Source organism: Chiloscyllium plagiosum, unplaced genomic scaffold (assembly GCF_037043375.1).
Source record: "Chiloscyllium plagiosum isolate Xiang-an unplaced genomic scaffold, Cpla_swu_hap1 HiC_scaffold_39, whole genome shotgun sequence".
Lineage (NCBI taxonomy): Eukaryota > Metazoa > Chordata > Chondrichthyes > Orectolobiformes > Hemiscylliidae > Chiloscyllium > Chiloscyllium plagiosum.
In genome coordinates, this window is record NW_028270177.1 from 36,831,952 (window position 1) to 36,857,691 (window position 25,740).

A 25,740-nucleotide genomic window follows, 5' to 3' on the forward strand; every position below is an offset into this window, starting at 1 on the left:
TACCTATATATTCAGGGTGGGGACTGCCTATATATGCATGGTGGGGAGTGCCTATATATTCATGGTGGGGAGTGCCTATATATTCATGGTGGGGCACTGCCTACATATTCAGGGTGTGGACTAACTATATATTCAGAGTGGGTACTGCCTATGTATTTAGGTTGGGCACTGCCTATATATTCATGGTGGGCACTGCCTATATATTCAGGTTGGGCACTGCCTATATATTCAGGGTGGGGACTGCCTATATACTCAGGGTTGGAACTGCCTATATATTCAGGGTGGGCACTACCTATATATTCAGGGTGGGGACTGCCTATGTATTTAGGTTGGGCACTGCCTATATATTCAGGGTGGGGACTGCCTATGTATTCAGGTTGGGCACTGCCTATATAATCAGGTTGGATGCTGCCTATACATTCATGGTGGGCACTACCTATATATTCATGGTGGGGACTGCTGAAATACTCAGGGTGAGTTCTACGTATATATTCAGGGTGGGGTCTACCTATATATTCAGGGTGGGTACTGCCTGTTTATTCAGCGTGGGGACTGCCTATATATGCATGGTGGGGAATGCCTATATATTCATGGTTGGGTACTGCCTATATAATCAGGGTGTGGACTAATTATATATTCAGGGTGGGGACTACCTATATATTCAGGGTGGGTACTGCCTATGTATTCAGGTTGGGCACTGCCTATATATTCATGGTTGGGCACTGCCTATATAATCAGGGTGTGGACTAACTATATATTCAGGGTGGGGGCTACATATATATTCAGGGTGGGTACTGCCTATGTATTCAGGTTGGGCACTGCCTATATATTCAGGATGGGGACTGCCTATATACTCAGTGTGAGACTACCTATATATTCAGGGTGGGTCGTGCCTGTTTATTCAGGGTGGGGACAGCCTATATACTCAGGATGGGGACTGCCTATATACTCAGTGTGAGACTACCTATATATTCCGGGTGGGGACTACCTATATATTCAGGGTGAGTACTGCCTATGTATTCAGGTTGGGCACTGCCTATATATTCAGATGTGGACTGCCTATATACTCAGTGTTAGACTACCTATATTTTCAGGGTGGGTCTGCCTATTTATTCAGCGTGGGACTACCTATGTATTAATTGTGGGTACTGCCTATGTATTCAGGTTGGGCACTGCCTATATATGCAGAGTGGAGACTGCCTATATATTCATGGTGGGGACTACCTCTATATTCAAGATGGTCCCTTCCTATACATTCAGGGTGGGGACTACCTATATATTCAGGGTGGGGACTACCTATATATTCAGGGTGGGTACTGCCTATGTATTCAGTTTGGGCACTGTCTATATATTCAGGGTGGGGACTACCTATACAATCAGGGTGGGGACTATCTATATATTCAGAGTGTGTACTGCCAATGTATTCAGGTTGGGCACTGGCTATATGTTCAGGATGGGGACTGCCTATATATTCAGGGTGGGGACTGCCTATATACCCGGGGTGAGACTACCTAGATATTCAGGGTGGGTACTGTCTTTATATTCAGGGTTGGGACTACCTATATATTCAGGGTGGGCACTGCCTTTACATGCATGATGGGGACTGCCTATGTATTCAGGTTGGGCACTGCCTATATAATCAGGTTGGACACTGCCTCTACATTCATGGTGGGCACTGCCTATATATTCAGGGTGGGGACTGCCAAAATACTCAGGGTGGGGACTACCTATATATTCAGGGTGTGTACTGCCAATGTATTCATGTTGGACACTGCCTATATGTTCAGGGTGGGGACTGCCTATATATTCAGGGTGGGGACTGCCTATATACTCGGGGTGAGACTATCTATATATTCAGGGTGGGGACTATCTATATGTTCAGGGTGGGGACTGCCTATATATTTAGGGTTGGGACTGCCTATATATTCAGGGTGGGTACTGCCTATGTGTTCAGGTGGGCACTGCCTATATATTCATGGTTGGGCACTGCCTATATAATCAGGGTGTGGACTAACTATATATTCAGGGTGGGGACTACCTATATATTCAGGGTCGGTACTGCCTTTACATGCATGATGGGGACTGCCTATGTATTCAGGGTGGGGACTGCCAAAATACTCTGGGTGGGGACTACCTGTATATTCAGGGTGTGTACTGCCAATGTATTCATGTTGGACATTGCCTATATGTTCAGGGTGGGGACTGCCTATATATTCAGGGTGGGGACTGCCTATATACTCGGGGTGAGACTATCTATATATTCAGGGTGGGGACTATCTATATGTTCAGGGTGGGGACTGCCTATATATTTAGGGTTGGGAGTGCCTATATATTCAGGGTGGGCACTGCCTATGTATGCATGGTAGGGACTGCCTATGTATTCAGGTTGTGCACTGCCTATATAATCAGGGTGGGGACTGCCTTTATATTAAGGGTTGGGACTACCTATATATTCAGGGTGGGGACTGCCTATATATATGTAGGGATGGGACTGCCTATATATTCAGGGTGGGCACTGCCTATACATGCATGGTGGGGACTGCCTATGTATTCAGGTTGGGCACTGCCTATATAATCAGGTTGGATGCTGCCTATACATTCATGGTGGGCACTACCTATATATTCAGGGTGTGGACTGCTGAAATACTCAGGGTGAGTTCTACGTATATATTCAGGGTGGGGTCTACCTATATATTCAGGGTGGGTACTGCCTGTTTATTCAGCGTGGGGACTGCCTATATATGCATGGTGGGGAATGCCTATATATTCATGGTTGGGTACTGCCTATATAATCAGGGTGTGGACTAATTATATATTCAGGGTGGGGACGACCTATATATTCAGGGTGGGTACTGCCTATGTGTTCAGGTGGGCACTGCCTATATATTCATGGTTGGGCACTGCCTATATAATCAGGGTGTGGACTAACTATATATTCAGGGTGGGGACTACCTATATATTCAGGGTCGGTACTGCCTATGTATTCAGGTTGGGCACTGCCTATATATTCAGGATGGGGACTGCCTATAAACTCAGTGTGAGACTACCTATATATTCAGGGTGGGTCTGCCTAATTATTCAGGGTGGGGCTACCTATGTATTAATGGTGGGTACTGCCTATATATGCTGAGTGGGGACTGCCTATATATTCATGGTGGGGACTGCCTATATATTCATGATGGTCCCTGACTATAGACTCAGGGTGGGGGCTACCTATATATTCAGGGTGGGGACTACCTATATATTCAGGGTGGGTACTGCCTATGTATTCAATTTGGGCACTGCCTATATATTCAGGGTGGGGACTACCTATACAATCAGCGTGGGGACTACCTATATATTCAGGGTGGGGACTGCCTATATGTTCAGGGTGGGGACTGCCTATATATTCAGGGTGGGCACTGCCTATATATTCAGGGTGGGCACTGCCTATATATGCATGGTGGGGACTGCCTATGTATTCAGGTTGTGCACTGCCTATATAATCAGGGTGGGGACTGCCTATATACTCAGTGTGAGACTACCTATATATTCAGGGTGGGGACTGCCTATATATGCATGGTGGGGAGTGCCTATATATTCATGGTGGGGAGTGCCTATATATTCATGGTGGGGCACTGCCTACATATTCAGGGTGTGGACTAACTATATATTCAGAGTGGGTACTGCCTATGTATTTAGGTTGGGCACTGCCTATATATTCATGGTGGGCACTGCCTATATATTCAGGTTGGGCACTGCCTATATATTCAGGGTGGGGACTGCCTATATACTCAGGGTTGGAACTGCCTATATATTCAGGGTGGGCACTACCTACATATTCAGGGTGGGGACTAACTATATATTCAGAGTGGGTACTGCCTATGTATTTAGGTTGGGCACTGCCTATATATTCATGGTGGGCACTGCCTATATATTCAGGTTGGGCACTGCCTATATATTCAGGGTGGGGACTGCCTATATACTCAGGGTTGGAACTGCCTATATATTCAGGGTGGGCACTACCTATATATTCAGGGTGGGGACTGCCTATGTATTTAGGTTGGGCACTGCCTATATATTCAGGGTGGGGACTGCCTATGTATTCAGGTTGGGCACTGCCTATATAATCAGGTTGGATGCTGCCTATACATTCATGGTGGGCACTACCTATATATTCATGGTGGGGACTGCTGAAATACTCAGGGTGAGTTCTACGTATATATTCAGGGTGGGGTCTACCTATATATTCAGGGTGGGTACTGCCTGTTTATTCAGCGTGGGGACTGCCTATATATGCATGGTGGGGAATGCCTATATATTCATGGTTGGGTACTGCCTATATAATCAGGGTGTGGACTAATTATATATTCAGGGTGGGGACTACCTATATATTCAGGGTGGGTACTGCCTATGTATTCAGGTTGGGCACTGCCTATATATTCATGGTTGGGCACTGCCTATATAATCAGGGTGTGGACTAACTATATATTCAGGGTGGGGGCTACCTATATATTCAGGGTCAGTACTGCCTATGTATTCAGGTTGGGCACTGCCTATATATTCAGGATGGGGACTGCCTATATACTCAGTGTGAGACTACCTATATATTCAGGGTGGGTCGTGCCTGTTTATTCAGGGTGGGGACAGCCTATATACTCAGGATGGGGACTGCCTATATACTCAGTGTGAGACTACCTATATATTCCGGGTGGGGACTACCTATATATTCAGGGTGGGTACTGCCTATGTATTCAGGTTGGGCACTGCCTATATATTCAGATGTGGACTGCCTATATACTCAGTGTTAGACTACCTATATTTTCAGGGTGGGTCTGCCTATTTATTCAGCGTGGGACTACCTATGTATTAATTGTGGGTACTGCCTATGTATTCAGGTTGGGCACTGCCTATATATGCAGAGTGGAGACTGCCTATATATTCATGGTGGGGACTACCTCTATATTCAAGATGGTCCCTTCCTATACATTCAGGGTGGGGACTACCTATATATTCAGGGTGGGGACTACCTATATATTCAGGGTGGGTACTGCCTATGTATTCAGTTTGGGCACTGTCTATATATTCAGGGTGGGGACTACCTATACAATCAGGGTGGGGACTATCTATATATTCAGAGTGTGTACTGCCAATGTATTCAGGTTGGGCACTGGCTATATGTTCAGGATGGGGACTGCCTATATATTCAGGGTGGGGACTGCCTATATACCCGGGGTGAGACTACCTAGATATTCAGGGTGGGTACTGTCTTTATATTCAGGGTTGGGACTACCTATATATTCAGGGTGGGCACTGCCTTTACATGCATGATGGGGACTGCCTATGTATTCAGGTTGGGCACTGCCTATATAATCAGGTTGGACACTGCCTCTACATTCATGGTGGGCACTGCCTATATATTCAGGGTGGGGACTGCCAAAATACTCAGGGTGGGGACTACCTATATATTCAGGGTGTGTACTGCCAATGTATTCATGTTGGACACTGCCTATATGTTCAGGGTGGGGACTGCCTATATATTCAGGGTGGGGACTGCCTATATACTCGGGGTGAGACTATCTATATATTCAGGGTGGGGACTATCTATATGTTCAGGGTGGGGACTGCCTATATATTTAGGGTTGGGACTGCCTATATATTCAGGGTGGGTACTGCCTATGTGTTCAGGTGGGCACTGCCTATATATTCATGGTTGGGCACTGCCTATATAATCAGGGTGTGGACTAACTATATATTCAGGGTGGGGACTACCTATATATTCAGGGTCGGTACTGCCTTTACATGCATGATGGGGACTGCCTATGTATTCAGGGTGGGGACTGCCAAAATACTCTGGGTGGGGACTACCTGTATATTCAGGGTGTGTACTGCCAATGTATTCATGTTGGACATTGCCTATATGTTCAGGGTGGGGACTGCCTATATATTCAGGGTGGGGACTGCCTATATACTCGGGGTGAGACTATCTATATATTCAGGGTGGGGACTATCTATATGTTCAGGGTGGGGACTGCCTATATATTTAGGGTTGGGAGTGCCTATATATTCAGGGTGGGCACTGCCTATGTATGCATGGTAGGGACTGCCTATGTATTCAGGTTGTGCACTGCCTATATAATCAGGGTGGGGACTGCCTTTATATTAAGGGTTGGGACTACCTATATATTCAGGGTGGGGACTGCCTATATATATGTAGGGATGGGACTGCCTATACATGCATGGTGGGGACTGCCTATGTATTCAGGTTGGGCACTGCCTATATAATCAGGTTGGATGCTGCCTATACATTCATGGTGGGCACTACCTATATATTCAGGGTGTGGACTGCTGAAATACTCAGGGTGAGTTCTACGTATATATTCAGGGTGGGGTCTACCTATATATTCAGGGTGGGTACTGCCTGTTTATTCAGCGTGGGGACTGCCTATATATGCATGGTGGGGAATGCCTATATATTCATGGTTGGGTACTGCCTATATAATCAGGGTGTGGACTAATTATATATTCAGGGTGGGGACGACCTATATATTCAGGGTGGGTACTGCCTATGTGTTCAGGTGGGCACTGCCTATATATTCATGGTTGGGCACTGCCTATATAATCAGGGTGTGGACTAACTATATATTCAGGGTGGGGACTACCTATATATTCAGGGTCGGTACTGCCTATGTATTCAGGTTGGGCACTGCCTATATATTCAGGATGGGGACTGCCTATAAACTCAGTGTGAGACTACCTATATATTCAGGGTGGGTCTGCCTAATTATTCAGGGTGGGGCTACCTATGTATTAATGGTGGGTACTGCCTATATATGCTGAGTGGGGACTGCCTATATATTCATGGTGGGGACTGCCTATATATTCATGATGGTCCCTGACTATAGACTCAGGGTGGGGGCTACCTATATATTCAGGGTGGGGACTACCTATATATTCAGGGTGGGTACTGCCTATGTATTCAATTTGGGCACTGCCTATATATTCAGGGTGGGGACTACCTATACAATCAGCGTGGGGACTACCTATATATTCAGGGTGGGGACTGCCTATATGTTCAGGGTGGGGACTGCCTATATATTCAGGGTGGGCACTGCCTATATATTCAGGGTGGGCACTGCCTATATATGCATGGTGGGGACTGCCTATGTATTCAGGTTGTGCACTGCCTATATAATCAGGGTGGGGACTGCCTATATACTCAGTGTGAGACTACCTATATATTCAGGGTGGGGACTGCCTATATATGCATGGTGGGGAGTGCCTATATATTCATGGTGGGGAGTGCCTATATATTCATGGTGGGGCACTGCCTACATATTCAGGGTGTGGACTAACTATATATTCAGAGTGGGTACTGCCTATGTATTTAGGTTGGGCACTGCCTATATATTCATGGTGGGCACTGCCTATATATTCAGGTTGGGCACTGCCTATATATTCAGGGTGGGGACTGCCTATATACTCAGGGTTGGAACTGCCTATATATTCAGGGTGGGCACTACCTACATATTCAGGGTGGGGACTAACTATATATTCAGAGTGGGTACTGCCTATGTATTTAGGTTGGGCACTGCCTATATATTCATGGTGGGCACTGCCTATATATTCAGGTTGGGCACTGCCTATATATTCAGGGTGGGGACTGCCTATATACTCAGGGTTGGAACTGCCTATATATTCAGGGTGGGCACTACCTATATATTCAGGGTGGGGACTGCCTATGTATTTAGGTTGGGCACTGCCTATATATTCAGGGTGGGGACTGCCTATGTATTCAGGTTGGGCACTGCCTATATAATCAGGTTGGATGCTGCCTATACATTCATGGTGGGCACTACCTATATATTCATGGTGGGGACTGCTGAAATACTCAGGGTGAGTTCTACGTATATATTCAGGGTGGGGTCTACCTATATATTCAGGGTGGGTACTGCCTGTTTATTCAGCGTGGGGACTGCCTATATATGCATGGTGGGGAATGCCTATATATTCATGGTTGGGTACTGCCTATATAATCAGGGTGTGGACTAATTATATATTCAGGGTGGGGACTACCTATATATTCAGGGTGGGTACTGCCTATGTATTCAGGTTGGGCACTGCCTATATATTCATGGTTGGGCACTGCCTATATAATCAGGGTGTGGACTAACTATATATTCAGGGTGGGGGCTACCTATATATTCAGGGTCGGTACTGCCTATGTATTCAGGTTGGGCACTGCCTATATATTCAGGATGGGGACTGCCTATATACTCAGTGTGAGACTACCTATATATTCAGGGTGGGTCGTGCCTGTTTATTCAGGGTGGGGACAGCCTATATACTCAGGATGGGGACTGCCTATATACTCAGTGTGAGACTACCTATATATTCCGGGTGGGGACTACCTATATATTCAGGGTGGGTACTGCCTATGTATTCAGGTTGGGCACTGCCTATATATTCAGATGTGGACTGCCTATATACTCAGTGTTAGACTACCTATATTTTCAGGGTGGGTCTGCCTATTTATTCAGCGTGGGACTACCTATGTATTAATTGTGGGTACTGCCTATGTATTCAGGTTGGGCACTGCCTATATATGCAGAGTGGAGACTGCCTATATATTCATGGTGGGGACTACCTCTATATTCAAGATGGTCCCTTCCTATACATTCAGGGTGGGGACTACCTATATATTCAGGGTGGGGACTACCTATATATTCAGGGTGGGTACTGCCTATGTATTCAGTTTGGGCACTGTCTATATATTCAGGGTGGGGACTACCTATACAATCAGGGTGGGGACTATCTATATATTCAGAGTGTGTACTGCCAATGTATTCAGGTTGGGCACTGGCTATATGTTCAGGATGGGGACTGCCTATATATTCAGGGTGGGGACTGCCTATATACCCGGGGTGAGACTACCTAGATATTCAGGGTGGGTACTGTCTTTATATTCAGGGTTGGGACTACCTATATATTCAGGGTGGGCACTGCCTTTACATGCATGATGGGGACTGCCTATGTATTCAGGTTGGGCACTGCCTATATAATCAGGTTGGACACTGCCTCTACATTCATGGTGGGCACTGCCTATATATTCAGGGTGGGGACTGCCAAAATACTCAGGGTGGGGACTACCTATATATTCAGGGTGGGTACTGCCTATGTATTCAGGTTGGGCACTGCCTATATATTCAGGATGGGGACTGCCTATATACTCAGTGTGAGACTACCTATATATTCAGGGTGGGTCGTGCCTGTTTATTCAGGGTGGGGACAGCCTATATACTCAGGATGGGGACTGCCTATATACTCAGTGTGAAACTACCTATATATTCCGGGTGGGGACTACCTATATATTCAGGGTGGGTACTGCCTATGTATTCAGGTTGGGCACTGCCTATATATTCAGATGTGGACTGCCTATATACTCAGTGTTAGACTACCTATATTTTCAGGGTGGGTCTGCCTATTTATTCAGCGTGGGACTACCTATGTATTAATTGTGGGTACTGCCTATGTATTCAGGTTGGGCACTGCCTATATATGCAGAGTGGAGACTGCCTATATATTCATGGTGGGGACTACCTCTATATTCAAGATGGTCCCTTCCTATACATTCAGGGTGGGGACTACCTATATATTCAGGGTGGGGACTACCTATATATTCAGGGTGGGTACTGCCTATGTATTCAGTTTGGGCACTGTCTATATATTCAGGGTGGGGACTACCTATACAATCAGGGTGGGGACTATCTATATATTTAGAGTGTGTACTGCCAATGTATTCAGGTTGGGCACTGGCTATATGTTCAGGATGGGGACTGCCTATATATTCAGGGTGGGGACTGCCTATATACCCGGGGTGAGACTACCTAGATATTCAGGGTGGGTACTGTCTTTATATTCAGGGTTGGGACTACCTATATATTCAGGGTGGGCACTGCCTATACATGCATGATGGGGACTGCCTATGTATTCAGGTTGGGCACTGCCTATATAATCAGGTTGGACACTGCCTCTACATTCATGGTGGGCACTGCCTATATATTCAGGGTGGGGACTGCCAAAATACTCAGGGTGGGGACTACCTATATATTCAGGGTGTGTACTGCCAATGTATTCATGTTGGACACTGCCTATATGTTCAGGGTGGGGACTGCCTATATATTCAGGGTGGGGACTGCCTATATACTCGGGGTGAGACTATCTATATATTCAGGGTGGGGACTATCTATATGTTCAGGGTGGGGACTGCCTATATATTTAGGGTTGGGACTGCCTATATATTCAGGGTGGGCACTGCCTATGTATGCATGGTAGGGACTGCCTATGTATTCAGGTTGTGCACTGCCTATATAATCAGGGTGGGGACTGCCTATATACTCAGTGTGAGACTGCCTATATATTCAGGGTGGGTCGTGCCTGTTTATTCAGGGTGGGACAGCCTATATACTCAGGATGGGGACTGCCTATATACTCAGCGTGAGACTACCTATATATTCAGGGTGGGGACAACCTATATATTCAGGGTGGGTACTGCCTATGTATCCAGGTTGGGCACTGCCTATGTATTCAGGATGGGGACTGCCTATGTACTCAGTGTGAGATCAGAGCTGGAAATGTGTTGCTGGAAAACGCAGCAGGTCAGGCAGCATCCAGGGAACAGAGAATCGACGTTTCGGGCATAAGCCCTTCCTGAAGAAGGGCTTATGCCCGAAACGTCGATTCTCCTGTTCCCTGGATGCTGCCTGACCGGCTGCGCTTTTCCAGCAACACATTTCCACCACTGCCTATATATGCAGAGTGGGGACTGCCTATATATTCATGGTGGGGACTGCCTCTATAATCATGATGGTCCCTTTCTATACTTTCAGGGTGGGGACTACCTATATATTCAGGGTGGATACTGCCTATGTATTCAGTTTGGGCACTGTCTATATATTCAGGGAGGGGACTACCTATACAATCAGGGTGGGGACTACCTATATATTCAGAGTGTGTACTGCCAATGTATTCATGTTGGGCACTGCCTATATGTTCAGGGTGGGGACTGCCTATATATTCAGGGTGGGGACTGCCTATATACTCGGGGTGAGGCTACCTATATATTCAGGGTGGGTACTGCCTTTATATTAAGGGTTGGGACTACCTATATATTCAGGGTGGGGACTGCCTATATATATGTAGGGTTGGGACTGCCTATATATTCAGGGTGGGCACTGCCTATACATGCATGGTGGGGACTGCCTATGTATTCAGGTTGGGCACTGCCTATATAATCAGGTTGGATGCTGCCTATACATTCATGGTGGGCACTACCTATATATTCAGGGTGTGGACTGCTGAAATACTCAGGGTGAGTTCTACGTATATATTCAGGGTGGGGTCTACCTATATATTCAGGGTGGGTACTGCCTGTTTATTCAGCGTGGGGACTGCCTATATATGCATGGTGGGGAATGCCTATATATTCATGGTTGGGTACTGCCTATATAATCAGGGTGTGGACTAATTATATATTCAGGGTGGGGACTACCTATATATTCAGGGTGGGTACTGCCTATGTGTTCAGGTGGGCACTGCCTATATATTCATGGTTGGGCACTGCCTATATAATCAGGGTGTGGACTAACTATATATTCAGGGTGGGGACTACCTATATATTCAGGGTCGGTACTGCCTATGTATTCAGGTTGGGCACTGCCTATATATTCAGGATGGGGACTGCCTATAAACTCAGTGTGAGACTACCTATATATTCAGGGTGGGTCTGCCTATTTGGGGGGTAGATATAGGACTGATGTTAGGGGTAGGTTCTTCACTCAGCGAGTCGTTAGTTCATGGAATGCCCTGCCAGTAACAGTGGTGGACTCTCCCTCTTTATGGGCATTTAAGAGGGCATTGGATAGGTATATGGAGGATAGTGGGTTAGTGTAGTTTAGGTGGGCTTGGATCGGCGCAACATCGAGGGCCCAAGGGCCTGTACTGCGCTGTATTCTTCTATGTTCTATGTTCTATGTTCTATTTATTCAGGGTGGGGCTACCTATGTATTAATGGTGGGTACTGCCTATATATGCTGAGTGGGGACTGCCTATATATTCATGGTGGGGACTGCCTATATATTCATGATGGTCCCTGACTATAGACTCAGGGTGGGGGCTACCTATATATTCAGGGTGGGGACTACCTATATATTCAGGGTGGGTACTGCCTATGTATTCAATTTGGGCACTGCCTATATATTCAGGGTGGGGACTACCTATACAATCAGGGTGGGGACTACCTATATATTCAGGGTGGGGACTGCCTATATGTTCAGGGTGGGGACTGCCTATATATTCAGGGTGGGCACTGCCTATATATTCAGGGTGGGCACTGCCTATATATGCATGGTGGGGACTGCCTATGTATTCAGGTTGTGCACTGCCTATATAATCAGGGTGGGGACTGCCTATATACTCAGTGTGAGACTACCTATATATTCAGGGTGGGGACTGTCTGTATATTCAGGGTGGGGACTGCCTATATATGCATGGTGGGGAGTGCCTATATATTCATGGTGGGGCACTGCCTACATATTCAGGGTGTGGACTAACTATATATTCAGGGTGGGTACTGCCTATGTATTTAGGTTGGGCACTGCCTATATATTCATGGTGGGCACTGCCTATATATTCATGGTGGGGACTACCTATATACTCAGGGTGGGGTCTCCCTATATGTTCAGGTGGGGACTGCCTATATATTCAGGGTGGGCACTGCCTATATATTCACGGTGTGGACTAACTATATATTCAGGGTGGGAACTACCTAAATACTCAGGTGGGGTCTACCTATATATTCAGGGTGGGTACTGCCTATGTATTCAGGTTGGGCACTGTCTATATATTCAGGGTGGGGACTGCCTATATACTCAGGGTTGGAACTGCCTATATATTCAGGGTGGGCACTACCTATATATTCAGGGTGGGGACTGCCTATGTATTTAGGTTGGGCACTGCCTATATATTCAGGGTGGGCACTGCCTATATATTCAGGGTGGGGACTACCTATATACTCAGGATGGGGTCTACCTATATACTCAGGGTGGGTACTGCCTATGTATTCAGGTTTGGCACTGCCTATATATTCAGGGTGGGGACTGCCTATATACTCAGGGTGAGACTACGTATATGTTCAGAGTGGGGACTATCTATATAATCAGGGTGGGGACTGCCTATATATGCAGGGTGGGGATTGCCTATATATGCAGGGTGGGCACTGCCTATATATTCAGGGTGGGGACTACCTTTATATTCAGGGTGGGTACTGCCTGTGTATTCAGGGTAGGGACTGCCTATATACCCAGGGTGGGGTCTTCCTATATATTCAGGGTGGGGTCTACCTATATATTCAGGGTGGGTACTGCCTGTTCATTCAGCACGTGGACTGCCTATATATGCATGGTGGGGACTGCCTATATATTCATGGTTGGGCACTGCCTATATATTCAGGGTGTGGACTAACTATATATTCAGGGTAGGGACTACCTATATATTCAGGGTGGGTACTGCCTATGTATTCAGGTTGGGCACTGCCTATATATTCATGGTTGGGCACTGCCTATATATTCAGGGTGTGGACTGTCTATATACACAGTGTGAGACAACCTATATATTCAGGGTGGGTACTGCCTGTTCATTCAGCACGGGGACTGCCTATATATGCATGGTGGGGACTGCCTATATATTCATGGTTGGGCACTGCCTATATATTCAGGGTGTGGACTAACTATATATTCAGGGTGGGAACTACCTATATATTCAGGGTGGGTACTGCCTATGTATTCAGGTTGGGCACTGCCTATATATTCAGGATGTGGACTGTCTATACACTCAGTGTGAGACTACCTATATATTCAGGGTGTGGTCTACCTATATATTCAGGGTGGATAGTGCCTGTTTATTCAGGGTGGGGACTGCCTATATATGCATGGTGGGGACTGCCTATATATTCATGGTTTGGCACTGCCTATACAATCAGAGTGTGGACTAACTATATATTCAGGATGGGGACTACCTATATATTCAGGATGGGTAACGCCTATGTATTTAGGTTGGGCACTGCCTATATATTCATGGTGGGCACTGCCCATATATTCAGGGTGGGTACTACCTATATACGCAGGGGGCGTCTACCTATATATTCATGGTGGGTAATGCCTATGTATTCAGGTTGAGCACTGCCTATATATTCAGGGTGGGGACTGCCTATGTATTCATGGTGGGCACTGCCTATATATTCAGAGTGGGACTGCCAATATATTCAGGGTGAGCACTGCCTATATATTCAAGGTGGGACTGCCAGTATATTCAGGGTGGGGACTGCCTATATATTCAGGGTGGGGACTATCTATATGTTCATGGTGAGTACTGCCTTTATATTCAGGGTGGGTACTGCCTATGTATTCAGTTTGGGCCCTGCCTATATATGCAGAGTGGGGTCTGCCTATATATTCATGGTGGGGACTGCCTATATATTCATGGTGGCCCCTGCCTATACATTCAGGGTGGGGACTACCTATATATTCAGGGTGGGGACTACCTATATATTCAGGGTAGGTACAGCCTATGTATTCAGTTTGGGCACTGCCTATATGTTCAGGGTGGAGACTGCCTATATACTCGGGGTGTATACTGCCAATGTATTCAGGTTGGGCACTGCCTATATGTTTAGGGTGGGACCACCTATATATTCAGGGTAGGGACTATTTATATGTTCAGGGTGAGTACTGCCTTTATATTCAGGGTGGGGACGACCTATATATTCAGGTGGGGACTACCTATATATTCAGGGTTGGGACTACCTATATATTCAGGGTGGGGACTGCCTATATATGCATGGTGGGGGCTGCCTATATATTCATGGTTGGGCACTGCCTATATAATCAGGGTGAGGACTGCCTATATACTCAGTGCGAGACTACCTATATTCAGGGTGGGTACTGCCTGTATTTCAGGGTGGGGACTGCCTATGTATGCATGGTGGGGACAGCCTATATATTCATGGTTGGGCACTGCCTACATATTCAGGGTGTGGACTAACTATATATTCAGGGTGGGTACTGCCTATGTATTTAGGTTGGGCACTGTCTATATAATCAGGGTGAGGACTGCCTATATACTCAGTGCAAGACTACCTATATTCAGGGTGGGTACTGCCTGTATATTCAGGGTGGGCACTGCCTCTATATTCAGGGTGGGGACTGCCTATATATTCAGGGTGGGTACTGCCTGTATATTCAGGGTGGGGATTGCCTATATATGCATGGTGGGGACTGCCTATATATTCATGGTTGGGCACTGCCTACATAATCAGGGTGTGGACTAACTATATATTCAGGGTGGGGACTACCTATATATTCAGGGTGGGTACTGCCTATGTATTCAGGTTGGGCACTGCTTATATATTCATGGTGGGCACTGCCTATATATTCAGGGTGGGGACTACCTATATACTCCGGGTGAGGTCCACCTATATATTCAGGGTGGGTACTGCCTATGTATTCAGGTTGGGCACTGCCTATATATTCATGGTGGGAACTGCCTATATATTCAGGGTGGGGACTGCCTATGTATTCAGGGTGGTCACTGCCTATATATTCATGTTGGGGACTGTCTATATACTCAGGGTGAGACTACCTATATATTCAGGGTGGGGACTGCCGATATACTCAAGGTGAAACTACCTATATATTCAGGGTGGGGACTGCCTATATTTTCATAGTGGGCACTGTCTATATACTCAGGGTGAGACTACCTATATATTCAGGGTGGGGACTGCCGATATACTCAAGGTGAAACTACCTATCTATTCATTGTGGGGACTGCCTATATATTCAGGGTTGGCACTGCCTATATATTAATGGTGGGGACTGCCCATATATTCAGGGTGGGTACTGCCTATATATTCAGGGTGAGACTACCTATATATTCAGTGTGGGGACTACCTATATATTCCGGGTGGGGACTGCCTATATATTCAGGGAGGGACAGCCTGTATATTCAGGGTGGGGAGTACCTGTATATTCAGGGTGGGGACTGCCTATATATTCAGGGTTGGGACAACCTATATATTCAGGGTGGGACTGCTGATATATTCAGGGTTGTGACTGCCTATATATTCATGGTGGGGGCTGCCCATATATTCAGGGTGGGTCCTGCCTATATATTCAGGGTGAGACTACCTATATATTCAGGGTGGGAACTTCCTATATATTCCGGGTGGGGACTGCCTATATATTCAGGGTGGGGACTGCCTCTATATTCAGGGTGGGGACTGCCTATATATTCAGGGTGAGACTACCTATATATTCAGGGTGGGACTATCTATATATTCAGGGTTGGCACTGCCTATATATTAATGGTGGGGACTGCCAATATATTCAGGGTGGGTACTGCCTATATATTCAGGGTGAGACTACCTATATATTCAGGGTGGGGACTACCTATATATTCCGGGTGGGGACTGCCTATATATTCAGGGAGGGACAGCCTGTATATTCAGGGTGGGGAGTACCTGTATATTCAGGGTGGAGACTGCCTATATATTCAGGGTTGGGACAACCTATATATTCAGGGTGGGACTGCTGATATATTCAGGGTTGTGACTGCCTATATATTCATGGTGGGGGCTGCCCATATATTCAGGGTGGGTCCTGCCTATATATTCAGGGTGAGACTACCTATATATCCAGGGTGGGGACTACCTATATATTCTGGGTGGGTACTGCCTATATATTCAGGGTGGGGACTGCCTCTATATTCAGGGTGGGGACTGCCTATATATTCAGGGTGAGACTACCTATATATTCAGGGTGGGACTATCTATATATTCAGCGTGGGCACTGCCTCTATATTCAGGGTGGGGACAGCCTATATACTCAGGGTTGGGACTACCTATATATTCAGTGTGGGACTGTCTATATATTCAGGGTCAGGTCTACCTACAGATTCAGGATGGGACTGCCTGTATATTCACGGTGGGGACTATCTCTATATTATCAGGGTTGGGACTACCTAAATATTCAGGGTGGGGACTGCCTTTATATTCAGGGTGGGACTGCCTATATATTCTGGGTTGGGACTACCTATATATTCAGGGTGGGGACGGCTTATACATTCAGGTTGGGACCGCCTATATGTTCAGGGTGTGGACTGCCTATATATTCAGGGTGGGTACTGCCTATATATACATGGTGAGACTACCTATATATTCAGGGTGGGGACTACCTATATATTCCAGGTGGGGGCTGCCGATATATTTAGTGTTGGACTGCCTATATATTCAGGGTGAGACTGCCAATATATTCAGGTTGGGGTCTGCCTATATATTCAGGGTTGGGACTACCTAAATATTCAGGGTGGGACTGCCTATATATTCAGGATGGGACTGCCTATATAATCAGGGTGGGGGTTGCCTATATATTCAGGGTGGGCACTGCCTATATATTCAGGGTGGCCACTGCCGATATATTCAGGGTGGGACTGCCTATATATTCAGGGTAGGGACTGCCTATGTATTCAGGGTGGGTACTGCCTATACACTCAGGATGGGACTCCCTGTGTATTCAGGGTGGGTACTGCCTATGTATTCAGGGTGGGACTGCCGATATATACAGGGTGAGACTGCTGATATATACAGGGTGAGACTGCCTATATACTCACGGTGGGCACTGCCTATTAATTCAGGGTGGGGACTGCCTATATATTCAGGGTGGGACTGCCTTTATATTCAGGGTTGGGACTGCCTATGTATTCAGGGTGGGTACTGCCTATATATTAGATTAGATTCCCTACAGTGTGGAAACAGGCCCTTCGGCCCAACTAGCCCACACCCGCTCTCCAAAGAGTGAACCACCCAGACCCATTTACCTCTGACTAATGTACCGAACACTTTGGGCAATTTAGCATGGTCAATTCACCTAACCTGCACATCTTTGGACTGTGAGAGGAAACCGGAGCGCCCAGAGGAAACCCACGCAGACACGGGGAGAATGTACAAACTCCACACAGACAGTCAGCTGAGACTGGAATCGAACCTGGGACCCTGGTGCTCTGAGGCTGCAGTGCTAACCACTGAGCCACTGAGCCACCCTATATATTCAGGGTGGGACTACCTATGTATTCAGGGTGGGCACTGCCTGTATAGTCAGGATTGGGACTGCCTATATATTCAGGGTAGGCACTGCCTATATATTCAGGGTGGGGGGAGGGGCTTGTAACTCATAGGGGAGCAGGACTGATTTGACCATCTCTGTGTGGTGCATTTAGGTCTCCACCCGATGTTGGACTGGGAAAGGTTGCCACGAAATGATCTATAAATTATACACTGTGACCCATGCTTAAAATTGCACAGGATTGCAATATTGATATTAAACTGTTAAAAATCCCAGAATCTGATCATGCAAGCTTCAGAAGGTGGGAGAAAAGTCTACTTGTCAGGTTGGTTAGTACTTTTATAGTGTGAGGATAACTCTTTCGCAAAAGGTTCGATCCACAGTGTCATAGCCATAAAGTGGGTGCCCAATGCAGTATTTCCCTCCATTTGCAGTTTCTGTGTTTTCTAATGCTGGGTCCATGCATGTACTCACCTGAACAGAACACTCTTTCTTGATATCCATTCCAGATTCAGCAATGTCACTGGGTTTCAGCTCACTTTGAATGGAAAGGGCCTTTATTGCGAGGCCCTTCAGTGGGGCTTGTGATAGTGTCTGTGACTGGATGCCATTTAATTCACTAGCACCTTCAGACACTTGATATTTTGAAGCAGAGTCATTTTCTTCACTACTTGCTCTGTCATCGTTGCTCTTTGAATTACACAGTAAGAATGTCCTTGAAATCACCCCGAACTTCCTGGATTTCTTGCTGCTTTTACTGAAGGAACTTCTCTGACTTTTCTGGGAGGAGGATAGCTCCTTTTTTCTATGTCTGTTGCCACAAGAATAAAGCATTTCTGTCAAATGTCTTTTCTCTATCCTCACCAGCATGAAGAAACTCTGCTGTCCCTTTTTCACAAACACGCAGAACCTGTAAGAGTAAAGGGAATGAAAGTTAGGGCAAGCAAACCCGTCACCAAATATTCCCAACAGCTGCATATCTGAAAAATATTCTTTCTGTATAAATACCACACGGTTGCTCCCTGATTGTCCATTCACCATCCTGACTTGGAATTTTTAAAAATATCATTCATAGGAGGGCATCATCGGCCAGACCAGCATTTACCAGAGGGCGGTTAAGAGCCAACCACATTGCTGTGGATCTGGAGTCACATGTAGGCCAGACCAGGTAAGGATGGCAGATTTCCTTCTCTAAAGGACATCAGTGAAACCAGATGCGATTTTCCAACAGTCAACAATGGATTCATGGTCATCGTTGGACTCTTAAATCTAGAATATTTATTGAATTCAAATTCCACCATCTGCTGTTCCCCAGAAACGTGACCTGTGTCTCTAGATTAACGGACCAACAATACTACCACTCGGCATTTGTCTCCCCTTACATTGCGGTTCCTTCCCTGTCACTATGTCAAAATCCTGCAGTTCCCTCCATAACAGTTTTGTGGGTCTGCAGCAGTTCAAGAAGGCAGCTTACCACTACCTTCTCAAAGCCTGTTAGGGACGGGCAATAAATATTGTCCCAGGCAGTGACCCCTGATGGAAAGAATAAGGTATAATGTTGAGTTAAATATTCCCTTGCACTTTTTTTTGGATGACAGGTACAGCCAGTGCTCTGCATGCTACCCATTGGCTCCATGGTCATTGGACAGGTGATATTGGGGCTTTCCAATGCCACGTAGAGACAGTTTTGAAAGAGGAGCTACACCCTGACTGGAAACATTAACATTACACTTGGGAATTGAGAAATAGCTGCAAGACATGCAGTTGCTGCTTCCAGGGTTTTCAATGCTGCCTCTTACTCCCCTTTCCAGTTTTGGATAAAATGTCCTCCAAACTATATTTCTTTCATTGAAAAAAATACAGAAGTAGGAACAAGAGTAGGCCATTCAGCCTCTGAGTATGCTCTACCATTTAATACAATAATAAATGATTATCCAACTCAATATCCTGTTCCTACTTTCACCCCAGGCTCCTGCTCCTCGGATGCTGCCTGACCTGCTGTGCTTTTCCAGCACCACTCTAATCTAGACACTGATTTCCAGCATCTGCAGTCCTCACTTTTGCCTACTTTGATCCCTTTAGCCCTCAGAACCATATCTAGCTCCTTTTTGAAAACATTCAATGATTTGGCCTGAACAGAGAACTCCACAGGCTCACTGCTCTGGGTGAAGAAATTTCTCCGTATGTCAGTTTGAAGTGACTTAGCCTGTATCCTCAGTCTGTGACCCCTAATTCTGGACTCTCCTTATCATCAGGAATATCTTTTCTGTGTTTACCCAGTCAAATCCTGACAGAATTTTTTAGGTTTCTGTGAGATCTCACTGTCCCCCCTCTGCACCTCATCCTTCTAAACTTGCTGCTCCTTGGATGCTGCCTGAACTGCTGTGCTCTTCCAGCACCACTAATCCAGAATCTAGTGAATATTGGCCTGCCATCAGAGGGGAGGAATGGATGAGCAGATGATTGTCAATAGTTTGACTCACAAAGTGTGACTGCACAGGAACTATATATCTAATAACCTCACCAGAACTGCCCAGGTAAGAATTCTGCAAATACTCAGCGGATATGGTCTCATCTGTGGGGAGACAGAAACAAAATCAATGTTTTGAGTCCATAATCATCCATGCATTGTTCACACAATCACCAATGCAATTACCTACAGTGTCATCAATGCAAGATGAAGTGCTACTGCAACAGAATTTCATGGATCATCTTATTTGGTTATTGCGTGTCTCTGGAGAGTTTACATATAAATTCAATTGATTCGGTTGCTCTCCTATGGGAAGATATCCTTTTCCTTTCTCTGTAAGTCTTCCCAGTTTCTCCATCCAGCACAATTTAAATTGTTGTTCAAAGTCAAATTTTTCCTTGGGCTGTAATAAATCGGAAAAGGCATTGGCAACAATTCTAAGAATTATCTCTAATATATAATTATATATAAATTCCATAGTCAGTTTTCCACTAATATGAACAAGCCATTAAAAATTAGGAGCATGGGAACAGGTGAAGACATTTCAGTCCCTCGAGCTTGTTCCACCATTCAATGAGATCATTAATCTATGGCCTGATTCCATATACATGCCTTTGGCCCATATCCTTTAATATCATTGCTTAACCAATATACATCTATCTCAGATTTAAAACTAACAATTCATCTCGGATGGATGGATATATGAATAGGAAGGGTTTGAAGGGATATGGGCCGGGTGCTGGCAGGTGGGACCAGATTGGGTTGGGATATCTGGTCGGCATGGACGGGTTGGACTGAAGGGTCTGTTTCCGTGCTGTACATCTCTATGACTCTATGACTCTATAACTGCCATTTGTGTGTAGAAGTGCGTCCTAATATCTCTCTGAATGGTATGGATTTTTAGATTGAGCCCCCTTGTTCAGAGAATCATAGAATCCCTACAGTTTGGAAGCAGGCCATTCAACTCATTGTGTCCACACCGACCCACCAAAGAGCATCCCACCCAGACCACCTCCGTACTCTGTCCCTGTAACCCTGCATTTCCCATGGCTGATCCACCTAACCTACACATCCCTGAACACTGTGTGCAATTTAGCATGGCCAATCCACCTAATCTACACATCTTTGAACTGTGGGAGGAAACTGAAGCATGCAAAGGTATCCCTAAAGGTTGCTGAATCACCAACTAGTGGGAAGGCTTATCTTTATTTATCCAGGCTTTTCCTGTTAATACCTTGAAGACTTCAATCAAATTACCTATTACCCTTCTAAGTTTTAGAGTAAACAGGTATAATTTATTTATTCTCTCCTTAGAACAACCTCTGAAATCCAGGTACCCCTTCTGGTAAATCTATGTTGTACTGCCACCAAAGCCAAAATATCCTTCCGAGGGGGGGGGAATGCCCTGATCATGCCACAGTACTCCAAGTACAGTCTTAACCAGAGTGTTGTATTACTGAAGCATAAGTTCCGCATCCTCATACTCCAGTCCTAGAAATATAAAAGCCATAAATTTCATTAGTTGTCTTGATTATTTTTTGCAGCTGCTCATGGCACTTTAATGATCTATGCATCTGAAGTTAAAAATCACACAACACCAGGTTATAGTCCAATAGGTTTATTTGGAAGCACTAGCTTTTGAAGCTCTGCTCCTTCATCAGATGGTTGTGGAGTATAAGATTGTAACACAGACAGATGCACACACATACACACACTCCCACAGACACACACACTCATGCAGACCCTCTCTTATACACTCACACACACATTCCCACATTCACCCTCTATACCCCTTTACACTGACACACACACATACACGCACTCTCTCACAGACACTCATAACACCCCCACTCCACCCCTCTTCATGTAAGATTCTGAAATCTGTTTTTTAGATTAGAACCAGTCTGCCATTGTGGCACAGACAGCCTCACACAGGATAGCTCACACCCTCAATACATTATCTCGGCCGACATGACACCAATTGTTAAAGTTCACTTGGGAATGTAGCTTTTAAAAAAAGGTTTGCTCTTTACATATGAAAGAACTGAAATCAACATGGTCATTCTACAGGATGAGAGACTTAGCAAACAATCCAGGTCTTTTTCAATATATAATTTCAGTTATATCACACTGTAAACTTTTGCTGTAAATTCTGTGTCTTACAATCTTATTCTCCACAACCACCTGATGAAGGAGTGTCACTCCAAAAGCTAGTGCTTCCAATTAAACCTGTTGGACTATAACCTGGTGTTGTGTGATTTTTAACTTTATACATGCCAGTCCAACACCGGCATCCCCAAATTATGCATCTGAAACCCCAGATCTCTTTGGACATCTACTATATATAACTTCATAGCATTGGAAAGTATCTGATTCTTTTTCAGTCCAAAATGGGTAACCTCACACTTAGTTACATTGAACTCCATCTGTCGCAGTTTTGCCCATTCACTGAGTCTGCTAAATATTGCTCTTTCAAGGACTTTGTTCTTAGACTGAGGTCGTTATCAAAAGCTGTTAGAACTTCCTCAAAAGTGTCTGTACCTTTTTGAAAATTTTGGCAAGTGTAACTTTGCCTGTTATATCGGTCCTATTAAATACTACAAAGTACTTACTTGTTCAGCTTGAAATGAAATGTGGTAATTTTGAATTATAAGAATTGGTTTCGACAAGCTACCTAATCCTATGCTTGTTTTTGGCTCATCTTTGAATTAATTATTTTAAGTAACATTATTTCTTCTGCTGTTTGTTTTTATTGATTATTTATGTGATGCAAGATGTGTGATTTATGTCTATTTTACTATAATTCATTTTACAGTTTGGATTTTGTACTAGTGGCATGTTGGATTTGTTCTTTGTATGTGAGAAGAGATTTAATGAATAACTTGTAAGACTTCCTGAAGCCAAGTTAAAAGAAGAGCACAGTATGAGAGGTTTGAGAGGTATTGATTTTGAAAGCGAATGGGAAATGCTACACCAGGAGTGTTTTTCACAAGTAAACAGTGAAGTGACTTCATTTTGAAGAATCTAGGATGGCGTTTTTCTTTGGCATGGGGAAACTCTGTAGCTTGAAGAAAGATTATCGGTTTCATTTTGTAGAAGTTATGGTTAAAGCTGGATTATAAAACAGCTTTGTCTGTAAAAGGAAGATAGTTCAAAATGCTTAACAAATAGGCTATCTCAATGTAAGGAGTTAAAAATCACACAACACCAGGTTATAGTCCAACAGGTTTAATTGGAAGCACTAGCTTTCGGAGCGACACCCCTTCATCAGGTAGTCCACTACCGCCTGATGAAGGAGCGTCGTTCCGAAAGCTAGTGTGCTTCCAATTAAACCTGTTGGACTGTAACCTGGTGTTGTGTGATTTTTAACTTTGTACACCCCAGTCCAACACCGGCATCTCCGAATCAAAGTAAGGAGTTTAGTTTGAAAGCCCTAGACCAGATGTGCTTGGTTACAAACCTGAAGGGATTATTTGAAGCTAAGAAAGCCTAAACTCAATTGTAAGAATATTCAAGAAAGAGGCTATCAGATTCTTAAGACTGAGAATTGAAATGACAGTTAATTTAAACCCTAGAGATGTAATTTCGAAGGGAATGTGAGTTATGTGACGTGGTGCTGTTGGGATTAATGGGATTGTATTTTAATCTGTGTTTGAAATCGTTAAATTGTTTGCTTTATACTATTGTATCTTCATTTCTTTTATGTAATAAACTTCTGTTTTAGTTTTAAAATCAAATCTGCAGCATTATGTGCTAGTGTTTCAAGGAAAGGTAAACTCATTCAAACAAAAATAAAAAGCAAAATTTGATCTAACAAGCCAGATTTCTGTCTGGGATTTGACTTGCCAAGTGATAACATCAGAGATTATAACATTAATATGACAACATTGTATTAAATTTGCAGCACCTCAGCATCCAGAGACTGCGTTAAGACAAAGCTTGGTAATCAATGTTGACCCTCACTGATAGCAGCCACAAAGCCACATTGCTGATGGAATGCAGACAGCATGATTGATTCTCCTTTGTGCATAAAAAAACTTATTCTCTTGTTGTGGTCACTGTTAACCACCAACCCACACAGTTTAGGTCCATAGCTACATACTGTTTGAACAGCATCTCTAGATTACTGCTACTCTGCCCACATCTCATCACTGTCCACTCATCCACTGAAAACAGGTGCCAATGAGACCCTGTCTGCCTTGTGTCACCGACACAGCTGAGCTCTGCCAAACACAGGGAGAGCTTCTTTCTCCCCATGTCCTCATCCACTTCCTTCCTGGAATTCTTACACAGTTCTGCCACAAATCGTCCACAGGCGTCATTCAGATCTGTGTAAGAGTCCACTCACAGTTACTGAGAGATTGGAGAACTGTGAGATGCAAAGGAATCATAAAAGGCCAGTATGATGGTACTGCAAGCAATTAGGAAAACTATTAGAATGTTATCATTTATCTTGAGGGAAACTGAATTGTCAAGTAGGGAGATTATGTTTCAGTGATACAGTGAGACAGCATCTGGTGCCATGCATTGGTCACCTTGTTGTGAAAGCATGTTAATCTGTTGAACACAGTTCAGAGAAGGTTCACGTGACTAATGTCTGGAATGAGAGTCTTGTCTTAGGAGGAAAGGGTGGACATGTTAGGCTTGTATCTGCTGGTGATCAGAAAATTAAAAGGCGGCTTGATTGAAACACATAGATCCTGAGAGGCCTGGAAATACTAGATGTCGAGAGGAGGTTTCATCTTGTAGGAGAATCAAAAACTAGGTGTCACTGTTTAATAATCGGGGATCACCAATTTAAAACAGGGATGAGGTGAAATGTTGTCTCCCAGAGGGCAGTGAGACTTTGGAATTCTCTCCCAGAAAAGGAGGCGAAGCCTTTGGCTTGTGATGTAACTGTAATGATCCTTCAGTATTTTTAAGGCAGAGGTAGATCTATTTTTGTTAATCAAAGGGATGAGAGGCTATCGAGGTAGATGAGAATGTGGAGTTGAGATTACAGTCAGAACAGCCAAGATCTATTGAATGTAGACAGGGAGGAGGCTTGAAGAACACAGCAAGCCAGGCAACAACAGGTATCTGGCTTGTTGTGTTCTTTCAGCCTCCTGCCCGTCTACT

The 25,740-nt window shown here is 44.9% G+C and overlaps 1 protein-coding gene across 3 annotated transcripts in view; it reads right to left on the reverse strand.

Moving 5' to 3' along the window:
• The window catches only part of il16 (interleukin 16), a 215,368-nt gene that overhangs the window by 182,043 nt on the left and 7,585 nt on the right, over positions 1-25,740 (reverse strand). For all 3 annotated transcript variants that reach the window (XM_087981256.1, XM_087981255.1, XM_087981254.1), the window contains exon 2: positions 18,627-19,062. In XM_087981256.1, the coding sequence (XP_087837382.1) occupies positions 18,627-19,022 (396 nt within the window). In that variant the 5' untranslated portion in view covers positions 19,023-19,062. The remainder of the gene's footprint in view (positions 1-18,626; positions 19,063-25,740) is intronic.